The following is a 24,615-nucleotide window of genomic DNA, read 5'->3' as shown; positions in this document are numbered from 1 at the left end:
TGTTCTGCGCCGTGAGGACCAAAGACTCGAGGTATTTCGTGTTGCAAGACAGTGTAGGAGAGAGAATAGTGATGTTGTAGGAGAGAAATGTGTTCGCATGGATGATGGTACGCTTGCACTAAATGAGGATGCAAAGAAAGAGGTCTGGAGATGCCACTACGATAGATTGCTTAATAAAGAGAATGAATGGGAGGAAGAGAGGCTGCCGTATGTCGACCCAACAGAGGGACCAGCTATCCGAGTTGATAGTACCAGGGTAGATAAAGCAATTAAGAGTATGAAGACAGGGAAAGCCCCCGGCCCATCAGGAATCACTGCAGAGATGCTCAAAATATCTGGCAGTGTTGGCTACAGCCTAGTCACCCGTATTATGAACCAGGTGTTACACGAAGGAGTCATACCCAATGACTGGTGTAGCAGCACCATAGTTAACTGCTACAAAGGTAAAGCTGACGCTTTGGATACAAATAATTACAGAGGTATCAAGCTGTTAGATCAGGTTATGAAAGTTACAGAGAGGGTCATAGCCCAACTAATTAGGGAGCGAATCGATTTAGATGAGATGCAGTTTGGGTTCGTGCCAGGTAAAAGCACTACTGATGCCTTATTTCTAGTAAGACAGCTGCAGGAGAAATACCTAGCCAAGGATAAACCTCTGTACCTGGCTTTCGTTGACATGGAGAAAGCCTTTGACAGGGTCCCCCGATCCCTTATCTGGTGGTCAATGAGGAAACTTGGGATAGAAGAATGGTTAGTGAGAGCTGTGCGAGCCATGTACAGAGATGCTGCCAGTAAGGTGAGGGTTGGAAATGAGTACAGCAATGAATTCCGGGTAGAGGTAGGGGTCCACCAAGGTTCCGTCCTCAGCCCCCTCCTATTTATCATAGTCCTCCAGGCAATCACAGAGGAGTTCAAGACAGGTTGCCCCTGGGAGCTCCTCTATGCTGATGACCTTGCATTAATTGCGAAGTCACTATCAGAACTAGAGAAGTTTCAGGTGTGGAAGCAAGGTCTAGAATTGAAGGGCCTTAGAGTCAACCTAGCTAAAACCAAAATCCTAATAAGTAGGAAGGTAGATAAAACACAAACCCCTTCAGGTAGGTGGCCCTGCTCAGTATGTAGAAAAGGAGTAGGTAGTAACTCTATAAGATGTACCCGGTGCAAGCTATGGACACATAAGAGGTGCAGCAATATCAAAGGCAGGTTAACTAGGAAGTTAGTTTTTGTATGTGGCAGATGTTCAGGTGCAATAAAGACTGTAAACAAACAGGAAACAACTTCTATCTCATTCCAGGGTGAAAAACTAGAGGTAGTTGATAGCTTCCGCTATCTGGGTGACCAAGTTAGTAGTGGGGTGGGGGGCGCTGAAAGTGTAGCTGCTAGAATAAGAATAGCCTGGGCAAAGTTTAGAGAGTTCTTACCTCTGCTGGCGACAAAGGGACTCTCACTCAGAGTAAAAGGCAGACTGTATGACGCATGTGTACGAACAGCCATGCTACACGGCAGTGAAACATGGGCTGTAACTGCTGAGGACATGCGTAAGCTCGCAAGGAATGAAGCCAGTATGCTCCGTTGGATGTGTAATGTCAATGTGAATACCCGTCAGAGTGTAAGTATCTTGAGAGAAAAGCTGAACATTAGAAGCATCAGTTGTGGTGTGCAAGAGAGACGATTGTGCTGGTATGGACATGTGGTGAGAATGGATGATAGCTGCGTAAAAAAGTGCCACACCTTAACAGTTGAGGGAACCCGTGGAAGAGGTAGGCCCAGGAAGACCTGGGCTGAGGTGGTGAGGCAAGACCTTCGTACATTGGGCCTCACCGAGGCGATGACTACTGACCGAGACCTTTGGAAATGTGCTGTGCGTGAGAAGACCCGGCAAGCCAAGTTAGATCGTTGCCAGTGCCCCTGGACTGGCTCTTGTGCGGGTGGCACATAAGATGCACCATTTCAAGCGTGGCCGTTGCCAGTATCGCCTGACTGGCCTTCGTGCGGGTGACACATAAAAGCACCTACTACACTCTCTGAGTGGTTGGCGTTAGGAAGGCCATCCAGCTGTAGAAACTCTGCCAAATTTAGATTGGAGCCTGGTGTTGCCATCCGGTTCCACCAGTCCTCAGTCAAATCGTCCAACCCATGCTAGCATGGAAAGTGGACGTTAAACAATGATGATGATAATGATGATGATCTTTTACTCTTTTACTTGTATCAGTCATTTGACTGCAGCCATGATGGAGCACCGCTTTTAGTCGAGCAAATCGACCTCAGGACTTATTCTTTATAAGCCTAGTACTTATTCTATCGTTCTCTTTTGCCGAACTGGTGAGTTCGGGGATGTAAACACACCAGCATTGGTTGTCAAGCGACGTTGGTGGGGACAAATACAGACACACAAATGCACACACTCATATATATATACATATATATATATATATATATATACACACATACACATATACATACATACATGTATATATATAGATATAGAAATATATATACACACATACATGTATACATATATATATATATATATATATATATATATATACATATATATATATACACATACACATATACATACATACATGTGTAAATATATATATATATACACACATATGCATACATACATGTATATATATACATATATATATATATATATATATATATATATATATATATATATATAAAAATCTAGTTATCTGAAATTTCATCTGGCTACTAGTAAAGCATTACGTTATTAATACTAATCATTATGTTATAGCAGGTTTATATATATATATATATATATAAGTATTGTTCTTCACTTTCCCACCACCTTAACCCTCTTTAGTAAGGGGACCCCACCACAACATAAAACAACAAACGAAATATGTTGCTAAAATAATGGGTGGGTGAAGTGATGTATTTAACAGCTAAAATGACATGTATTGCTCAGCTGGAATTTTATTTCTCTTTTTTTTTTTTCACCCCTAAATTTCTTCCTCCAGATTTGCTGTTTGGAATATTTTGCTAAAAACAATCACTGTGTAAATTGGCTTGCATTGTTGAGCATTTTGTCTAGTATTTCATAATGTAGCATAACAGACTGCTTATAAGTAAGTATCCAACAGGGTCTGACCTCTTAAGCGCAATGGTAATGAGATTAACTTAAGAGTATTGTCTTATCCGTTGCACATTTTATCAAAGAAAATATTTTCTAACACCTAAATAACCCCAAAGAGTATATTATGTGAATGCAATATGTGCAAAACATGCAAGTTGTTGTTACTGCTGTTTACATTGGCTGTTTGTTCTACAAAAGTCTCTTTTATTTTTTCATTTGTTAGAAACAGATTATCTTTCAATAGTTAACTGATGGTGGTGATGAGGCTTAAATATTTGATTTTAATTTGTGAAAGTTTTCTAGATTGTTTCAAAACAAAATAAAGTTATTTTAATTCATCAGAATTAGAACCTTTTCTTTCTGATTCCTCAAACTTTCATTTCGTTGAAAGAAATTTGTCAACTGTAAAATTTAATATTTATATATCTTAATTTTCAACTATTTCATAACTTTTTATTATTCGTTGTATTAATAATACTTGTGCAGTTGGTCATCAGTACATTTTCATACAATATTTTGTCATTATTCAATTTGGTCAAATTGATGGTCTTTCAAATTTGCTTTTTGTCAGTTCACTATTTCTGAATTAATTTAAAAGCCATTTGCATTGGTATTGCCATAGGAATCAAATGACTCCTTCAAGGTCACCATACAAACATCTTATTTTTTAATTACTGTGTCTGGAAAAGCAGAAAGCTAGCAAAATTGTTAGCATATCAGACAAAATACTTAATGGTATTTCTTCCAGCCTTTTACGTTCTGGATTCAAATTCCACTGAGGTTGTCTTTGTCTTTCATCCTTTCAGGGTTGATAAAATATGTACTAGTTGAGTACTGGGGTTGACGTAATCAACTAGTCCTCACCCTAAGTATTTCAGGCCTTGTACCTATAGTAGATTTAAAGGGAAAGGCTGGGCCCTTGATCTTCTCATGTCATCCTAGACTGATGAGATTGAGGTCATGAATATTACTCTTGGTCATTTGCAACTGAAAACCTGTGGGACAGATGAGCAGGGAGAGTGTTCCAGGGGACTAAAGTCCTGAGAAAGACTGGGTATAGTAATTTATACAGGACCTGAGGAATTGAGCATCATAAGAGCCATGAGTAGAGGAGAGATGAGTGGGTTCAAAATGACCAAGGGGAAGTGACAGGAACCTAGCCAATTCCAATAAACAGAAGCCATTATAGTAGGAATAGAAAACGCAGAGTAGAGAGCATAACTATGGCTAAAATTTTGAGCACGCCTGTGAGTGTGTGCCTTTAACACAAACAGTTAAATGACCCTTTTCTGGAAATGGTCTGTGAGTTGTGTAACAGCAGCAACTAATACTCCATTTTGGGCTTCACTTGATCAATAATTATTGGAAGCTGAAGTATCTTTTGGTCCTGAAGAGAAGGGTCAGATACAATCCCAGGGAGAGAGTTCTGGTGATTGAGAGGCCCAACATTTGGATTGATTGTGAGAGTTCTGGTTGCATGCAGCTTATGATTAAGGTGAGGTGCTCTATTCATGAGTAGTTTTACACATCAGCCCTAAGAATAGAAATTACATGAAAAGAGAGTACTTCAAAATAAAAATTGACCGGAAAAGATCTGGATAAATGAAAGATAGCTATTAATGATGCTGGACGAGCAAAACTAGCTGTGGAAAGAAATTGTTCATAGGTAATGGCCACTAAGAAATGACATGGTACAGAAATAACATCTCCCAAAAGGTTCCCAGTGATAAGTATCTTTATCCTCAAAATTATGTTGATTTCAAGAGTCATTGATAAGAGCATCAAAGCTTAAAAAGTGTTCTTATGAGTTAATCAAAGGAACAATGGCAGTACCCATAATTTTTGCACGACTTCCAAGAGTAATGCTAAGGAGAAAGTGAGTTGTCAAGTTGTCGCTCCAACAAATTGCTCAACAGTTTCTGTCTATCCAATATCATTTTCATTCACATGACTCTGGTGAGTCCAAGTTGATGATAAAAGATTCTTGTCCAAGATACTATGCAATGGAATAAGATTAAAAACCACATGCTTGCAGAGAAAATTTCTTTACCACATGATCATACAAGTGTCTATGGCAGTCTCCACAACATTGTTTTGATTCCAATTTAACTATCACATACACACTTCTTAATATGACCTAGTGCTGTATCTGTTCAATAAGTCCTTGCATACATATATTTTGTAGCAATTCTAATATTTCGTATTTTACAATTGTAAAATAACAAAAATTGTATTGTAAAATACAATATTGTAAAATATTAAGATTATAAAAATGGATTGTCCACTTGCTTAAGATGTAAATTTGTCTCTTCCTTTCTACACTTCTTCCAAATTTTCTTTTTTTTTGTTCTCTCTCTCCCTCTCACTATTTCCCCCCTCCTGCAACCTACTCTCACTATTTCTTTCCCCACTGACCCATTTCTGTATCTTCACTATTTCTTTTTCCCTGCCCCTCCATGCTTCACTTTCGTTATTTTTCTTTTCCACTCTCTTTGCTCTCACTATTTCATTTCTCACACTCACCATTTCATATTTTCTTTGTTTTGTTTTTCACTCCCTCTCTCTCTCTCTCATTTTGAAATTATGTTGACAACTTAGTTGATTTACATTCTACATTATAGTCATCAATGGTAGACCTTTATGATACATAAGGATTAGTCAAAGAAAAAGACCATTTAAAAGTTAACTTCTCCATGAATAGCTATTTTTTTTTTTTTTTTTTTTTTTACTACAGGGTATCTTAGAAAGCTAATAATGGAAGAGTTTGATAATTTCAGTTGACATGAGGAATGAAGAATCTGTTTTGCTTCCCTGCACTCTGTACAAGAGTGAAGATAGAGAAGGTGGTGTTATAACTTTGGTTTGTAAGCAAATATATATTTACAACCAAAGTGACGCCACCATTTAAAAGCAATTGACGTTATCAACAGTTTCCTATATAATAATTTTTGACTTCAAGAGAATTTAGAAACTTTGAGAATGTGAAATAATTCTTTTTAGGAACAGCGAATCTCAAAGCAAATAAAGCTATAGATAATAGCCTATAAATATTGGGTTAAAAACCTGCTGGAAACAAAGTCATAGGCTGTCCATGTGATTTGAACCTACATCTGAAAAAGATGACAGACATTCTACCATTGGGCCAAAGCAATCCTTCAAATTTCTCTCTCTTGTTTAGAAACTTTATTCTTACCAACAAAAATTGTATGTCATTGATGTCAAGAATTTTTATACATTTTGAAAGAAAGTGAAATATTTCTTTTTGGGGGAAGTGGAAAATCTCAAAGCAATTAAAGGTCCATCATTTCTAAAAAGAAATATTTATAATTTTGTTTATTATTTCATTGTAAGAAAGCTTGAAGAAAATTGGACTGATTAGTTTATTCGTATTAATTGTGATTCTGAATAAATAAAGAGCTAATCCAAACTTACGATTCAAAGCAAACACATTTGTAAATATTGTAGAAAGCTATCTCCCTGTTTTACTACTTTTATCTTTCTTTGTCTTACTCTGTGTGTGTCTGTCTGTCTATCTTTTTTAGCATGTCGCTCTGTTTTTTGTTGTTTTTTTTTTTATTCTGCAGTTTGTCTTCACTGCATGTTTGTGTCATACATATGAGCAGACTATCCTGGTGTTTTCTCTGGCTCTCTACCAACTTTAAGTCTGTGTTCCTCTCATATGTACACACAGCAGCTGTATGTATATCTGCTTCTGTATATGAGCTTGCCTTCATATATATCTTTCTGTTTGTCTGCTTCTTAAACGGAATTGAGCTAAGGGAAATAATTCAAATAAGCCAATGGTATTGATTAAAGATAAATCAAGGTGTTGACATACTGAACTATGAATGTGAAAAATTTGTAATGATTTGGAATTCCTATTTTGGTTATTTTGTTTTAGCCATTAGATTGTGACCATACTGGTGCACTACCTTGAAGGTTTTAGTCAAACTAATCTACCACCAGTACATATTAAGTATGGTACTTATTTTATTAGTCTCTTCTGCTAAACTGTTATGGGGATGTAAACACATCAGCGCTGGTTGTCAGGCAGTGGGGGATACAATACACATATTCATATTTCTCCATGTTGATTATTACACTGTCATTACACAGTTTAAACAATTTAACCACAACATAACCCTTTACACATATGCACACACACACACACACACACACACACATGATGGTCTTCCATGCAATTTCTGTCTACTGAATTCATTCACAAGGCATTGGTTAGCCCAGAGCTATATTAAAAGATACTTGCCCAAGGTGCTAGACAGTGGGACTGAACCTGAAATGATGTGATTCAAAGCAAGCTTCCTATCCAGACAGCCCATGCCTGCAGTTAGAAAAAGAAAAGAAAAACCTAGCAGCAATTGTTAGTGACTTGCATGTGCACACACACACACACACACAATTTCAAAAAATTAAGAATTAGTTTTTAGAAATGTAGTTCTCATTCTGATGCCTAAGGGAAAATCTGATCTTCAACGGTGACAGACATATTTCTGTCTTATTGGACCTTGTATACAGTATAGTCAGCATAAACAGCTTGATCAATAGACCAGTTTTTACATATACAGGCATATCTCCACTTAAATCATTTCGGGTAATGTCTTTTTCAACTTTACATAATTTTTTTTAAAGCAATTAATGTGAAAAATAAACCTCAACGTTACTCTCAATTTATGTGACTTTACATTGATCTCAGTAAATATATTTATCTAAAGCATTAATGTTTTTAAAAAAAAACACCTAAAAACTAACTCTGAAATGGAAAATGAAATTAGAGACTTGTAAAAATATGTTCACACTGTTTATTAAAACAGATATACGCTAATAAATTTTTAAAGATATTTTTTCATGTCGCTTTACTTTTCAAGTTAGGCTGCTTGTCTTGGTACCAATTGCCAACATATGTTGAGGCATGCCTGTATTTTGTTTAACCCTTTAGCATTCAGATTTCTCTGTCAAATGTAATGCTTATTTATTCTCACTGTTTTGGAATTAATCATGCATTATCTCCTAGCTTCAAGATTTTGATGATGTGAATGTTTATTTGTAGAATGACATTGTAGGGTAGGCATGAGATGCCAAATCTAGCCATTTTGAACACAAAACAGGTAGAATATTTGGGCCAGATATGGTTGGTTTAAATGCTAAAGAGTTAATATTATGCAAGTTACTGTTGACAATGTCTTTGTAACTTTTTTTTTTTTCATATGCAAAAACTCATGCTGACTATGATCTGCTGATGAAACTCTAATTATACTTGAACCTGCCTCTTGCTGCTATTTCTTTCTGTTATCAGCTCCTGCTTGCAAATATCGAATACACCCTTAAATATGAAGTGGAGGCATGTAGCTTAGTGGTTAGGGTGTTGGAATCATGATTGTCAGGTTGTTGTTTCGATTCCTGAACCAGGTAACATGTTGTGTTCTTGAGCAAAACACTTCATATCACATGGCTCCAGTCCACTCAGCTGGCAAAAGTGAGAAAGCTTGTGAAGGACTGGTGTCCTATCCAGTGGAGAAATATATGCACCATGGAAACCAGGAAACTAGCCCTATGAGTCTGTATGACTCAGGAAGGCTCTTTGTCCCGTCTTTAAATATGGAAAATTAATTATTTTTTTTTTTTATTAATTTCTTAATCATCTCTCTTTTTTCTTTTGTGAGTTGCTAACAATTATTGTTTTACTTTTCTTTGCATATCTAAGTAGCAATTTGTAACTAATTTTTTTGCATACACCAATCAGTACATCAACTCTTTGATTTCTCTGATGCTTAGTGTTACACATACCTTTTGTCTACTTTTTTACAGTAGATAGCTTCAACCAAATTTCTGGATTTACTGTAATTTACTGTTAAACTTTTATAGTTAGCTTTATATTTTCTTTTCACAACATAGTTTACTAATTCACTTGCATCTTCCTGATATGTCATATCAGAACTGTCATACTGAAATGTTGTACAGGAAAAATACTATATTTTTTTTTATATCTGAATTCATAGACACTATGCTGGGGCACTGCCTTGAAGAGTTTGATCAAATTGAACACGGATAATTATTTATAAGTCTGGTGCTTATTCTGTCATCCTCTTTTTATTGAACCATTTACAGAGGCATAAACAAACCAACACCAGTTATCAAATAATGGCAAGGGACAAACTCAGACATATGCACACATATACATGACAGGCTTCTTTATAGTTTCAGTTTATTAAATTCACTTACACGGCATTGGCTGGTCCAGGGCTGTAGAAGACACTTGCCCAAGGTGCCATGCAATGGAACTGAACCTGAAGCCATATGGGTGCAAAGTGAGCTTCTTAACCACACAACCATGCTTTCACCTAAGTAAATAAAAATAACTCCTTTCATATAGATAACAGTAATTATTACTGCCTATTAGCCATGAATATTATAAAATTCACCTTAAGCCTTTTGTTAGCATATTTCTGTTGAAATACACTACTTTTGTTTCAATGAAGTTTTAAAATGCAAAATTTAGTAAAATAGCTCTGGACTGACCAAATTCTTGAGTGGATTTGGCAGATGGAAACTGTGTAGAAGCCCATTGTGTGTGCATGTGTGTCCCTTTACTGCTTAAGAATTGGTGTTGGTTTGTTTATGTCCTTGTAATCTAATTCTTCAGCAAAAAGAAACTGATAGAATAAATACTAGGCTTAAAAAAATATTACTATGTTTTTGTTTTGATTAAACCCTTCCAGTCAGTGCTCCAGTGTGGCAGCAAATCCTATGAGTGAAACAAATAAAAGATAAGAGATATTCCTCTGGAGGGAAAAGATATTGTATTCTTCCTGTCTTAGTTGGAAAACTAACTTTAGAGGACTTCATTAAGTCGCTGCTAAGGTCAGTGGTGATTCATAATTTTACATCCATTTTTTCCATGTTATCATGGGTTGGGTATTTCTCAGTATCTCCACTACCCACTGTGGTCCTTTGATTTCTAACGCAAACCAACCAACCTTGTTGTATAGGTCATGTTATTTTTTTGTCATAGTTTATACAAATGAACATCCTTCTTATCAACCAGTGCTTTACAGTGTACTGGGTGCATTTTATCATCATACTGTCTGCACTAAAATGTCCACAACAGGACTAAAAGCCCTTTCTACACTTCCTTTCTCTCATAGTTTTTTGTTGTTGCTTTTGATTCTTCCTTAGGAAAATACAAAAAAAAACAAATACTTCAAAGCTCTAAATACGAAAAAAAAAATTGTTTGATTTGAATAATGAGATTTAAGGTCTAAGTCATTATAAGTTTGTAAAACTTAGCAACGAATGTTTGATTATACAGGAAATCAATCTGAAATAAGTTCTTTTAGTTGCTTATATGATGAGATATGGTTTCAATTATCATTGCTGTCATCATCATAATTGCTATTACTTTCACCATTACCAGTGTTTTCACTGTTTCATTATTACCATCACCTCCCTCCCCATTATCAGCACCATACCACCACCACTGTTTCCATCCTGGCTGTATAAATATCTATTTTTTTCCTCTCCATAAAGCTGTAAGGATTGTATAGGTCTTCAATTTAGCATGTGTCTATAAGTATTAACTCTATTCTGTCTTGACAGTGGCAAAAATGTAACCAATGGGAAACAGAATTTAGGCCAAATTCTAGAACCAAGGGCATTTTGCAATTTCTTACTCGTGTCAAAATCTATACTGTATCCATTTTATCAATAGATAAAGATCATGTTATTATAATTATTGTGTGCGTGTGTGTGTGTGTGTGTGTGTGTTTGTGTAATAAATACTGATATGTAGATATCTATAGATACATCTTTAGATGGATAGATATTTCCACCTTCTGCAAATGTTACATGCTTAGTAATGTAGTGAAACCTCTCTCTCGGGTATTCAATCACAAATGATAACAAAGCTGCTGACATCTAGTCTTCGGCTGCCTTGGACCTTTCTGTCCAACATCCTGATTGGTTCTTATTTGCGCGGCAATTGTCCCCATGTTCTGCTTGCTAAGGGGACATTACATCCAATCGACGGCTTCAGATAAAGTCATGTAATAGAGAGTTTTACCATTGTCGTCGCCAGCAACACCAACATCAATAAGAGCGGTTTTATCTCGACGCTGTTGAGTGGATTGTTTCCACTCACGAATAACAGTCAGAACTAACCAGCGAGAATATACTATACCAGGTAACACAGTCACAGCATTCGACGCTCAACACACATAGTGTGATACTCACAGCACTGCTACTTGGCCACGATTTCCTGCGTATGAACATTCTAAATCTTGTGTAACTTTAATACGAACTGGGTTTTCTCCATCTCAGTGTTTGAGACCTTTTACAGTCTATGTTACGGACACTCTTTCTATGTTCTGTTTCCTCTCATTCACACGCACACTTGTACTCTCACATATTGTACACACACTATTGTTTATACGACTGTCCGTCACTTCACATTGTTGTATACATACTCTTGTACACCCAGGCCTGATTTATCTACTGTGTTAATTTTATATGTCGCATGCACTCGCACACAGACACAAACGTATTCTCATTATTTATCTAACGGTTGAGTTTGTCCTAAGTTCTATTACTGGCACCATGGCTCGTATCTTACGACGAGCCTATTATCTTATATATATCTTATTTTGTGTTCGACCGTGCGACATGGTAAAAAGGAGCCTTTTCCCGTCTACATCACCATCTCCTTTGGTTTGCACAGTCGAAGTATTACAAACTGGTGACCCCGACGGGATTCTGTTCATGCAGTTTCTCTTTAATGGCAATTTTTGTGCCAGTTTTAGGACCAACCGTTTTTTTCAGTTCTTTCACTACAATCATTTTTCTGTGTCGTCTGTTTTATCTTCGACACACAGATTGGTGTGAGGCTATTGTAGTGAAACCTCTCTCTCAGGCATTCAATCACAAATGATAACGAAGCTGCTAACATCTAGTCTTTGGCTGCCTTGGACCTTTCTGTCCAACATCCTGATTGGTTCTTATTTGCGCGGCAATTGTCCCCATGTTCTGCTTGCTAAGGGGGCATTATATTCAATCGACGGCTTCAGGTAAAGTCACGTGATAGAGAGTTTTACTGGGTTTCCGGTGAGCCCTTTTTCGCCTATAAATAAGCCCGATCCAACGACGGCAATCGTCTTCGATTTCAGATCTCTCACAGGTCTGGTCGTTGACCACACACATACAGAACACAGCTACAGCCAGTTCCAGCGCCGACCTCTTCACCACCAATGTACTGTCTACCATTGTCGTCGCCAGCAACACCAACATCAACAAGAGCGGTTTTATCTCGACGCTGTTGAGTGGATTGTTTCCACTCACGAATAACAGTCAGAACTAACCAGCGAGAATATACTATACCAGGTAACACGGTTACAGCTCTGCTACTTGGCCACAATTTCCTGCGTATGAACATTCTAAATCTTGTGTAAATTTAATACGAACTGGGTTTTCTCTACCTCTGTGTTTGAGACCTTTTACAGTCTATGTTACAGACACTCTTTCTATGTTCTGTTTCCTCTCATTCACACACACACTTGTACTCTCACATATTGTACGCACACTATTGTTTATACGACTGTCCGTCACTTCACATTGTTGTATACATACTCTTGTACACCCAGGCCTGATTTATCTACTGTGTTAATTTTATATGTCGCATGCACTCGCACACAGACACAAACAGTTTCACTTTGTTAATAAACGTATTCTCATTATATATCTAACGGTTGAGTTTGTCCTAAGTTCTATTACTGGCACCATGGCTCGTATCTTACGACGAGCCTATTATCTTATATATATCTTATTATGTGTTCGACCGTGTGACATGGTAAAAAGGAGCCTTTTCCCGTCTACGTCGCCATCTCCTTTGGTTCGCACGGTCGAAGTATTACAGTAATGAATGAAGCATACTTCACTGTATGCTACTAAAGCACTTAAAAAAAACATAAGATATATGGAATTTTTCCTTTCTCTGTTTCAGGATGTTCCTTATATAGTTTTCTGTCAATCATTTCTATAATTTTACCCAAAACTTAAGTTATGATTAGAATCTTATCTCATGAAGCTAATGCATTTGTGTTTACAAGGTGTATCCAGAAGTTTTAAAACTTTTTCAGGAGCAACATTTATTAATTTCCATGAAGTACAAAACTCTAATCTCTTTGAAAGTAAGATCCTCTGATTTCAATGTGCTTATTGCAGTGCTCTAACCACTTTATGAAGGCCTCATGGAAGTCCTCCAAATTGAACATGTTCAAGACCCTTGTTACAGCCTCCTTCATGTTTTCAAAATGACTGCCTCCACTAAAGTTTTTCTTCAGCTTAGGGAACAGCCAAAAGTCACAAGGAGCAAGGCCTGGACTGCAGGGAGAGTGAGGGACAGTTTTGATATCTATCTCTTTGAAGCAGTTGGTTACCAGAATGGAATTGTGGACAGGTGCACTGTCTTAGTGCAGGTACCACTAACTAAAGTGAAAGAGTTCTGATCTTTTACATTGAAATCCCTTGCTGAACTCCCTCAAATCTTCCACAAAGTGTACTTTGTTGACTATCTGATCAGAGGAAACCCACTGGATGTAGATGATGCCCTTGCTGTCAAAATAGGGATCATCTTGAGCTTCCCAGTGGACTTGCTTTGCTTGACCTTCTTGGATCTGTGAGAACAAGAGTGCTTCCATTGGGCACTCTCTCTTGATCTCTGAATCATAACGGTAGAACCAGCTTTTGCCACAGATCACTAGAGACTCAAGTACTCTTGGATTGGAGGTAATGAACTCAACCACCTCTCTGCTGTCACCAACTTTTCTTTCTTTCTCTTTTTCACTGAACATCCTGAGAATAAACATTACACAAATTTTGCACTTGTTCAGATCCTCATGAATTATTCTTTCTATGTACAGCTGCTACACCAACTCCTGTATGCTTATTGTATTTAGGGACAGACAATAGTCTTCGAGAAAGTTGCAAATTTTCTCAATAAGCTCTGATGTTTTGATGTCCCTCTTCCTCCCATCTATCATCATCTCTCACCTCCTCTACTGTTCTTGAATTTCTCGTGCCAGTGAAAAGCAGATGCTCAGCTCATACAAGTTAATCCATGAGTAATCTGGAGTATCTCAAAAGTTTTTGTCCAGTTTAGCACAAAACTTTATTGCATAGCAAGCTTCCAGATAGCCTTCATATCCCAACCACATTCTGCAAACTAGTAGAATGTATTCAAAGTGCTGTTACAGATGTCTCCTTTGATCAGGAATAAAATATTGACAGGCCAGTTTATTAGGAATGAATAAATATATAAAACTCTAAACTGCAAAGATGTCTGTAGAAAAGCCCAAGAAAAATAAAATTTCCTACTTTTTTTCAATGTTAATTTACTCCATAAGCAGGAGTTGATTGCAAAAGTTATTTTATCTCAACATGCAAGGAAAATTACAGTTTCTCCTTTTTGAGTCACAGAATGACAGAATAATTTCATTGACACTCCAGCATATTCATGACAATAATTCTAAGATTTTTGTAAACAAAACTGGTAGCTCTCACTTCTAGTGCCACTGTAAAGTAGTTGTTGGAAGAGCACCTTCATCATTTAACGTCTGCTTTCCATGCTGGCATGGGTTGGATGGCTTGACAGGAGTTGGTAAGGCCAAGGGCCAACCTGGTTCTATATTCTGTTATACAATTTTGAATGATTGGTTCAGAAAGGGAAATCATTCTGAAAAGCTTAGCTTTCTTTGAGTAAATATAGACAAGAAATCATTTCAAGCTTCTCATGAAAATTATTCTTCATATGTTAAGAGTTAAATTTTCACATATGTGGATTAGTGCCACAAGAATGTTTTCATCAGAAAATAGTTCTTGATGTTATAATGGCTAAAGATTTGTTGATCATTTGAGTTGGCACATCTGGAATTGATAACAAATTTGAAGTTTTGTGTTTAGAAGTATAAAATGAACTGATAGTGAGTAATTTTGGGGTGTCAAATTGATTCCTTTTTTGACATAGAATTTTGGTTGTTTACAATGTTTCAACTCATAATCTTACTGCCTTTTGGATTTAAAAAAAAAAAAATCAGTTATTTTTTTAATTTAAGGAAGAACATATCTTAATTGTTTAAAATTTTGAAATCTTGGAAGAGAGAAGCTCCTGCTTCAATTTGGTTAACAAAATTAGGAAAAATGTCTTAAAAAAAGATATTGTAAATTTGACAAATCATCTGTGAAATTTAGAAATAAGGCTTTTCAGAATAAAATGTTTGTTTAATAAGGTATAGCTGTGTGGTCAGAAGCTTGCTTCCCAACCACATGGTTCAGTGCCACTGCATGGAACCTTGAGCAAGTGTCTTCTACTATAGCCTCAGGCTAACCAAAGCCTTGTCTGTGAATTTGGTAGACAGAAACTGAAAGAAGTCCATCGTGTGTGTGTGTGTGTGTGTGTGTGTGTATATATATATATATATAAAAATGTGTGTGTGTGTGTGTGTGAGACAGAGAGAAAGTGAGTGAGTGTGTGTGTGTGTCTTTGTGTTTCCCCCAAATCACCGGTGTTGGTGTGTTTATGTCCCTGTAACTTAGCGGTTTGGCAAAAGAGAGCAATAGAATAAGTACTCAGCTTTAAAAAATGGGGTCAATTTATTTGATTAAAACCCTTAAAGGCAGTGCTTCAGTATGACCACAGTCAAATGACTGGAACAAGTAAAAGAGTAATACTGCTTGTATCCCAATTTCAGAATAAATATACTGACTCTGCACAGTATAAGGAACTAAATTGGTTGGCAACAGAAAAATCATCAGGCATTCAAAGAAAATGATGATCTTGGCATGAATATTGGTTGATAAATAGTTGAAATTAAAGACTTTTTTTATTGCTTTAATCTCATAAAACTAGGTTAGTTATTTGGATTTTACTTTTTTAATTTCGGGTCTTATACCATATTTGTATATAATATACTTTTGAGTTGGTTTCTGGTCTCATATTTGATTATTTGGATTATTTGAAACATATTTCTTGATATCTGTATATGAAATGAAACCTCAGCAGAGCTTATATAACTCTTTAAGATGACTTTGTATTCTCTACTAAAATCAAAAATTACCATTTTCTTTCTTTTTTTTTTTCTTTGCTTAGTAAACTCTTATTCAAAAGTAAATCATACAACATTGATACTGCTGTCGGTAAAAACAAACACAGATATTGATTGACTTCGTTGAAGTCCAAGGCAAAAGCTAGTGTAACAACTAATAGTTTGCAAATGAAGTTTCAATTTGTTGTGATACTTTCAAGTTTTAAACTTCTGCAACTTTTATACATTGCTTCAACTATGAAAATCAAATAATTGCCATTCACAAAGAATATGAATAACTTCTGATGTTTGAAAAAATTTATTTGCTTTTAGATTAAACAAAATTGAAGAAATCAACTAATTGCAAATATATGAAATTGCTACTGGTAAATGAAAATCAGTTTTCTATTAATTACTTGTAGGGACACCATATTTCGCTATGCAACCATAGTATACTACAATAGTGTTACACTGTTATATTTAGTAACTAGTTAAGCAATGAGTTTGTAGATGGTTAATGGGTTGGATGTGGTGCTGAAGACAGGGCAAGAAATCCTGAAATATGTATATACACCAATTACTTATTTTTCCATCTTCAATCACATTGTTTACATTAGGTGTATTTGTATATGAAACATATCAGATCAATGCTGGTTTCAATTTCTACAGAAAATCTGAAGAGATAACCTTAAAAAGTTATTAGTTTTCTAATATTTCTTCATAAAAGATATGGCACTAGTAATCCCATGAACTGTAGTGTTTTCCAGTGAACAACAGTTCAATATTTTATAAATTCTATTTATTGTAAGATATTACTAGCTTTTATTCACACCAAACTATAAATTTTATATTCACTCTATAATACATGGTATTTATATTTATGTTTGTACAGTATTTTGCATTTCCAGCATCCTCAAGACCATTCAACACTTCATTTTGATGAGACAATAAACTTTTTCTGATTAGCCTGTTGTATAATTCCTTTGCTTCCTCAGCAATTATTATTTGGCAGTTATTATCATCTTCCTGAATTACAGACAGTCTCTTTTGTTCCATCTATCTCTTTACACTCTATGCTTCTACACCTGACAGTGAATGATGGTTCTTTTTCTCTAAAACTGCTTTTCTCTAAACTTTTGGAAATTATTGATTTGTCCTCATCATTGTCATCATTTTTAACACTCTCTGCACTTTTTGTTCTAGATTTTTTCTTAACACACACACACACACACACACATACATATGTATATATATCTTGTGTGATTTACACGTCCTTTCCAAGTGATTTTTTTTTCTTCATATATTTAATTTATTATTGATCTGTTGCCATATTCTGTCTACTATTCACTATCTTTGAAATCTTATTTTTCACGCATATAGTAAAGTACCTAAGAACACTGTATTATCTTCTACTTTGAAATTCAGTGGCAACCTAACAACAGTTGTAAAGAATATCTTCATCTTGGCTCTCAACTTCCAGACTTCAATAATACATGCTATTTATTACTACATTTTTTTTAATGTATATATCTCTTTTTAGTCTATCTACTAGCATAAATGTAGACACTTCAGTCAATTTAATTTGCAACAGATGGATAATGTTAATAATAATAATAATTTTGTGGGAAAACAACTTGCTTTGATATTGGTATAACACAAGCAATTTAATATAGAAAGGTTTTTTCTAATTTTGCAAATCAATGTTTATAGGTATCAGTTACCTTTTGATATACTTCACACTATGTGACATTGATATGCACAAATGTGTATTTATGTGTGTATATTTATACAACAGGCTTCCATCCAGTTTGTTTAGTAAATTTTATGAAAGGCACATTTTTGTAAATTCATGAAACATTGTTCAACCTATGGCTTGAGTAGAAGATACTTGCTCAAGGTGCAGCACTGTGATTTTGAACTAAGAAAAATGTGCTTGATAAAGACAGGTTTCTTTATAGTTGTGAATAATTTCCAACCAAATTTGCAAGTGGAATGTAATGCAGCCTTCTTGGGTACTTTACTACAAGCAGCAAATCAAACTTCAAAATGGTAAACGAACTATCAAAATTAATTGTTTTATATTCTATATATTCCTTGCTCTTAAACAAGCTGACAAGACAATCTTTTTTCAATTGCATATAAATAATTTAGGCTTTATAGGGTTGTAAATTTAGGCTTTATATACTTGTAAATATTTGACATTTAAGACATCAATATCTTGGATATAATTCCTCTTCTCATTTTGCAATTGGGATCAACTTTTGTTGACTTTAAACCACAAAACTTTTGGTAACAAAACTGCTTATTACAGACTTGTTCATTGATTCTTAGTATATAAAATGGCAAGGCTGAATTGCATTTTATATTATGTAGATAGTTTTGTTTCAGAAACTTGTATTGAATTTCTCTTAAATGCTTTTGCAGATATTTTTGGAATTTGGTATGAATTAAATATAAAACTTTAAACCCAAATTGATCATTGATATTTCATTATTTGCTTACTTTGATAATGGTTTGGTTGACTTTTCATTATTTGCTTACTTTGATAATGGTTTGGTTGACTTTTCATTGGTAAGCATGTCTATTTTCAAAAATATTCCTTTTGTTAGGAAGGGCATCCAGCCGCAGAAACAGACATTGGAGCTCAACAGTCCTCTGACTTGTTAGGTCCTGTCAAACTGTTCAACCCCTTCCAGTATGGGATATGAATGTTTAATAATGATGATTCTTTGTATTAATGATGACAGATCTGTATTTATCTAGATTTATTGTTATATGAACAATTTATTGCAGTGCTTTAGGTTCAAGCTCTTAGTTCTGAAAATGTTAACTGTATTTGATAACAAATTATATTTTGATAACAGACAGCTATGTAACTGTTGCAGGTAAATATAAAGTATTGTGAGAATGTTCTTTAGGATTTTAAAATCAAAGACTTGTTACATAAAACCTATAGAGTAATCTATTTTTTATCTTTCTTTTTTTTATCTCCATCTTCATTGTCTTCAGATATGGGGTGTAAATGAATCTGCAGAACTGTTTCTTTTTATGGCTCCTAATTCTGTATCTAATCTCTAATACAGGAATCTTTTATCTATCTCATTCTCCATCTATGTATTCATGCCTATATATCTTTAAACAATACATTTTGTTATCTAGTTATCACTATCATGTATTTTCAGCTATTCAATCTCAAGTTTTGGGGTTTTCTTTCTTAAATTGATTTTTGTCTTCTATTGCACTGATACTCATTGCGTTTCATGAATCAGAGATATACATTTTTCTTTAAAAGGGAAAAGAATTCCTTTTTCTTTTTTTTTTTTTTTTTTTTGGACACAATTTTTTTATATTCAAAAGAAAACTTTCCCTAGTATCAAGCCATAGTGACATATGCATAAATATTAAACTTCTTATTGACCATATCACTTACATCAAAATTTATGAAAGTATCTCAACATTACATATCACAAGCAATCTGGAATTAAATTACTCCTTGATCTGCTTTCACAGCTTAGATTAAAAGTAGATTTGAAGTTAATTGTTGCCCTAATTGCATAGAATAACACTTTCATCTATTATACAATGAAGTGAAATACAAAACAAAATTTGATAAATTTGCTGACTGATGTCAACTTCTGTAGACTTTAATCATAAAATTTAGGTTTTTTATTTTTTTTATATACAATAGCTTAACAAATTTATGCCTACTAAACTAATTTCCCACCCTGTCTATTTAATGTTTAAACTACCTGTTTGTAAAATTAATTCTACATCTTCTTTAAATGTTCCTTCATTATATAACTTGCTTTTTAATTAATGATGCACTAAACATTGTTCCATAATCTGAAATATATAGTAAGATAGTATATATAATGATATATTATACAAATTTTAACCAATGCTATGACGTGTAATTAGATAGAAAAAGAATTGGCCAACTAGTTTCTACTAATTGTAAACTTCATCAGGGATGATGTACCCTTTCAATCTCTTCACACAGAGAGGGAAATATAGCTATTTAGTCATTTGTTCAGTGTACCATTAATTGAATGACTATGTAGCCAGCAAAAATGTTGTTATGCAAATCAGATTTACTGTTTTTACCAAAATTAGAATATATTGTAATTATAAATATGTGCTATATTTCTGTGTGAGCAGACTGAACAAATGTGTTCCTCTTGTATTTGATTACATATCAATGATGTCTTAAACCTGTATTGTTTACCCTTTGATATACCTACAATATATTTCAGATTAAACTTTTTTTTTTATCTATGGTTGCTTTGGTAGTTAATGTATTAAAACTGAAACAATACAGAGAAGATTAGCATAGCCCTTGTGCGAAAATAACACATTCATAAAGCATTTCATATTTTCAGGCTCGGGCATGGTTGTGTGGTTAAGAAGCTTGTTTTCAAACCATGTAGTCTTGATTTCAATCCCATTGTGGGGCACTTTGGACAACCGCTTTCTACTATGGCCCCAGACTGACCAAAGTCTTATGAGTGGATTTGGGAAGATGTGTGTGTGTGTGTATATATATATACATATATATATTATACAAGGATGTTATTGACAGTCACTTCGAAGTTTCATCCAGCTAAGTCAATGATGGTTTAACTGGCTGAAACTTCGATGTCATTGTCAACAACACTTTTGTATAAGAATAAATAAATTTATACTCTGCAAACGTAGAGTAATACATCAGATTAATGTTAAATTGTTTTTATTATAATTGAACATAAAAATAATATGAATGTGTGTGCATTGTATGTACCTTTCTTTTGACATCATGTAATAATTGTAAATGAGTATCACCATCATACGAACAATGCTGTTCGTTTCTTGTCTTCTATGGGGGAAATATTTACCTTATTTAGAAGCCAGTAAGAATTGGAAATAGGAAAGGCATCCAGCCATAAGAAATCTGGTTTAACAAATTCCTTCTAACCCATGAAGTATGGAAAAATATAAGTGAAAAGATAATGAAATGGTAAATTAGATTGAAATTTCAGTTATTCAATTTTCTATCAAAAAATGCCATTAAAAGTAATATACTGAAATAGAAATAATAGACTGCTTAATATTAAAATATAGACTTTTGGAAAATGATATTGGTTTTCTTGTAATACTAGTAAGTTGGGTGCACCAGACTAAAGCCTCCCTGTGTTTCCAGAGATTACTTATCTGTACCTGGAAATTTTCTTCTAAATGCAAGGATCTGGATAAAATGTTTTGTGGAAGAGTGGTTGCATGCTCATTCAGCAAGTTTCTTCTCTACTTGCCACTAATGTTATCCTAGGGAAAACAAGGCTAGTAAAGCTTGGCAACAGTGTCATCACAAATATTAGAGGCAGACTAGAGCCAGAACATAAGTCAAGATATCCTACCGACTACTCTAACGATCTTACCAATCCCACCATCTTGAACTGGCACTTGATTTATCAATCAAAACGGATTAAAGGTGAAGTTGACTTTGGTAGAAATTTGGACTCAGAATGGAGAGAGCTAAAGCAAACACTGAAAACATTCTGATTCTCTGAATTTGCCTATTCACTTCTTTGGATACACTATCTTTCTTATTAAATACTCATTTCTAATTACAAACTACTTGTTAATTACTGAAGTGGTAGGTAGTATCTTTAAAATTTTGTTTAACTGCTAGTTTTTTTTGTTTTTTTTTTTAAATCTTTGTGCTACAGCTTCCTGAATTTAATATTCAATGAACTAGTTATTGCCAAGAAATTGTTTCTGTTGCTAAATTTTCATCTTAAAAAGGAAGTCTTGTCTTGAAGTAACACATCATGAGGCGTCAGAACAACATACACACCAGGAAATAAGTTTCCTATAAAAAAAAACCTTGCACAGATTTAATTATTTTATATATTATAATTGATTTAATTAATCAGCACTGTGTGTATATATGTGTGCAGATACATGCAATTCAATAGCTAAATTGCATCGTCGGGAGCAAAATGTCTCCTCCAAGTTAGTTTTAATCATGACTTACTAAACTGCTTGGCTTCTATAAACAAATATTACTATTTTTCACCCCACATGCAAACAAGCAGCTTATTTAGAATCTTTTTATCCTGTTTCATCTCTCAAATATACTTTGTTATCAGCATAAGTTTTATTTTGCACCAATTGTCTGTCTGTCCTTGAAATTCTGTTATAAATATCAGCCAAATAAATGATACAACCATGTTTTTTTTTTTTCTGTCTAAGAAATCTGTCGCTGTTGTAGACTGCTGCAATTACTCTGATTGTCTTAAAGAATGGTTCGCATTAAATTTATCGTAATTTTGTTTTAATCTCTTTATTTTAAAAGTGTACTTAGTGATTGTTCAGCAAGTTTTTCATTTTCAAAAAAAATTTGTATGTAAAACCGTCACTTTTAATTTAATCACAATTTAGTTTTAAAACACTTGCCCGGTTATATTTCCTTGCCATATCAGTATGGATACCCAAGTTATTACTCAGTCTATATTTTAAACTCTAATTTATTACACTGTATATTGTTTTACTCTGCATCTTTCAAAGGGAAAAGGTTGAGATAAGCTATAGAATATGAAGGGAAATTGTCAGGTTAATCTTTACAATGTTTTGGTAACTTTATATAATTTAATCAGTCCTTAATTTTGGAGCTAAATGTATTGCATGTAACAAGTTAAAAAATGTCTTGGTATATATATATATATATCTATATATATATATATATATATATATATATATATATATATATATATATATATATTTGTATATAAAACCACAAGTATGGCCACATGGTTTAAAAGTTTATTGCAGACACATGGTTCCAGATTTCATCCTACTATACAGTACCTTAAGCAAGTATGTTCTATTTGAGGTTGAACAAAGCCTTAAGAGTAAAATTTAATATCGATTAAAACTACAGAAGCACATCTGTGTGTGTATTAGCATAGGATGAGCAGAATCAGTGTGGTGAATAAAAATACCTTCTAGAATTTTGATTCATCAGTCATCTACCCTTTATGTCATAACTGACTTATTTGTCTTTTACATGGTTGATAAAATAAGTATCAGGTAAAGCAATAGCATTGATCTAAACTAAAACCTTTGAAGGCAGTACCCCAGCATGGTTGGAATCCAGTGACCAGAACCAATAAAATGTTGTTGTTCCTTTCTATATTATTTCTAGCAATATAATTGATATTTCAAATTTTTATACACAAGCTCTCTTCGATTATTAAACTACACAGCATGCCTGGAGGATACTCATTTCTGACAGTTAAGCAAGTTTTAAAATGTTGAACTTACTGCTAATATTTTTCAAATGTTTAAAAAATTTCAGAAAAAGAACACATTTGCAGTATCTCATATGAAAATAAAATAATGAAGATAACGGCAAATCTTTTCTAATGTAATTGAGAATCCAGTAGCTTACAAGCCATAAGTTTTGCTACTGGGCCTGTTTGTTTTGTCTATCACTGGTGCTTATAAATGTCTTAATATCAAGTTTCTATGTCTGTTTTCAATAGACTTAGTTGATACAGTTGAATAAATGATATGAAGAATTATTTAAAATAATTAGAATTAAAAAAATAACTCAAAAACATTAGCATTTGAAAGCCATTGGTTAGATATTAAACTTTGGTTTAACTTTTAAAAGTTTGGACATTTAAAAATCAACTATTTTTGGAACAAAAGTCTTAGTTGGATGAATTCATAAAATGCTGATTTATCAAAGAAACACTTATTTTTTCACTAGCATCAGTTATGCTCTGTATAGATTCCAGGCAAAGATACTTTAATATCTTTGTTCACTTAGCTGTATGTTAATATCCTATAAAAGTACAGTTCATTTCTGTAAGCATTAAGGCATCATGAAATTGATATTAGGTTAATTAGCAGTAACGAGCACAAATTTTCCAAAACCTAGAAAATATAACCACACTCCAAGAATACATTAATATTCAGTAAATGTTTGAATTTTGGATGTATTGATGTAGGCCAGACAGAGTCATCTGATAGGAAGTTTGTTTTTTGAGCATGTGGTTTCAAGCAACTTGTGCAAGGTTTCTACTCTGCCTTGGGTCATCTGCTTTAACACCTACTGCTTGACCCTTGGCTATCTTTAGAAGAGTTCATCCTGCAACAAGTATTCAGACCAAATTATGAAGTCATAATTTTGTCTTCCCACTCCCCACTATTCTTGGAAGCTCTGCAAATGTTTATGGATGGCGCCCTTCTTTGATTAAACCATAAAATAAAATATTTTCCCAATGACAACTATCAATCTGATGTCATTAAATAATACAAGAAACTAATTTTCATTTTCCTATTATGGAAGTTAAATTTTAAATTAATAAACAGCTTACAATAGTCTCCCTTACCTCCACCCCCAGTAAATCAAATTACACTTCATAAAGGAATTGTGTTTTC

At 34.2% G+C, this 24,615-nt stretch overlaps 1 protein-coding gene and 1 pseudogene across 1 annotated transcript in view; one reads left to right on the top strand and one right to left on the bottom strand.

The window, feature by feature from the left end:
* The window catches only part of LOC106873236 (chondroitin sulfate synthase 1), a 36,866-nt gene extending 18,096 nt beyond the window's left edge, over positions 1–18,770 (bottom strand). The window contains exons 1-4 of the mRNA XM_089338268.1: positions 18,733–18,770; positions 13,703–13,963; positions 12,399–12,531; positions 8,920–9,066 (exon numbers count right to left, since the gene is read on the bottom strand). Coding sequence (XP_089194394.1) covers positions 8,920–9,066; positions 12,399–12,531; positions 13,703–13,963; positions 18,733–18,770 — 579 coding nt within the window. The remainder of the gene's footprint in view (positions 1–8,919; positions 9,067–12,398; positions 12,532–13,702; positions 13,964–18,732) is intronic.
* Positions 18,771–20,469: 1,699 nt separating this feature from the next.
* On the top strand, positions 20,470–20,568 carry LOC128247177 (U6 spliceosomal RNA; annotated as a pseudogene).
* The last annotated feature ends 4,047 nt before the right edge of the window (positions 20,569–24,615 follow it).

The sequence above is a fragment of the Octopus bimaculoides genome, chromosome 2 (genome assembly GCF_046866305.1).
Source record: "Octopus bimaculoides isolate indiv1 chromosome 2, ASM4686630v1, whole genome shotgun sequence".
Classification (NCBI taxonomy): Eukaryota; Metazoa; Mollusca; class Cephalopoda; order Octopoda; family Octopodidae; genus Octopus; species Octopus bimaculoides.
This window is presented reverse-complemented; position numbering and strand designations above follow the sequence as displayed.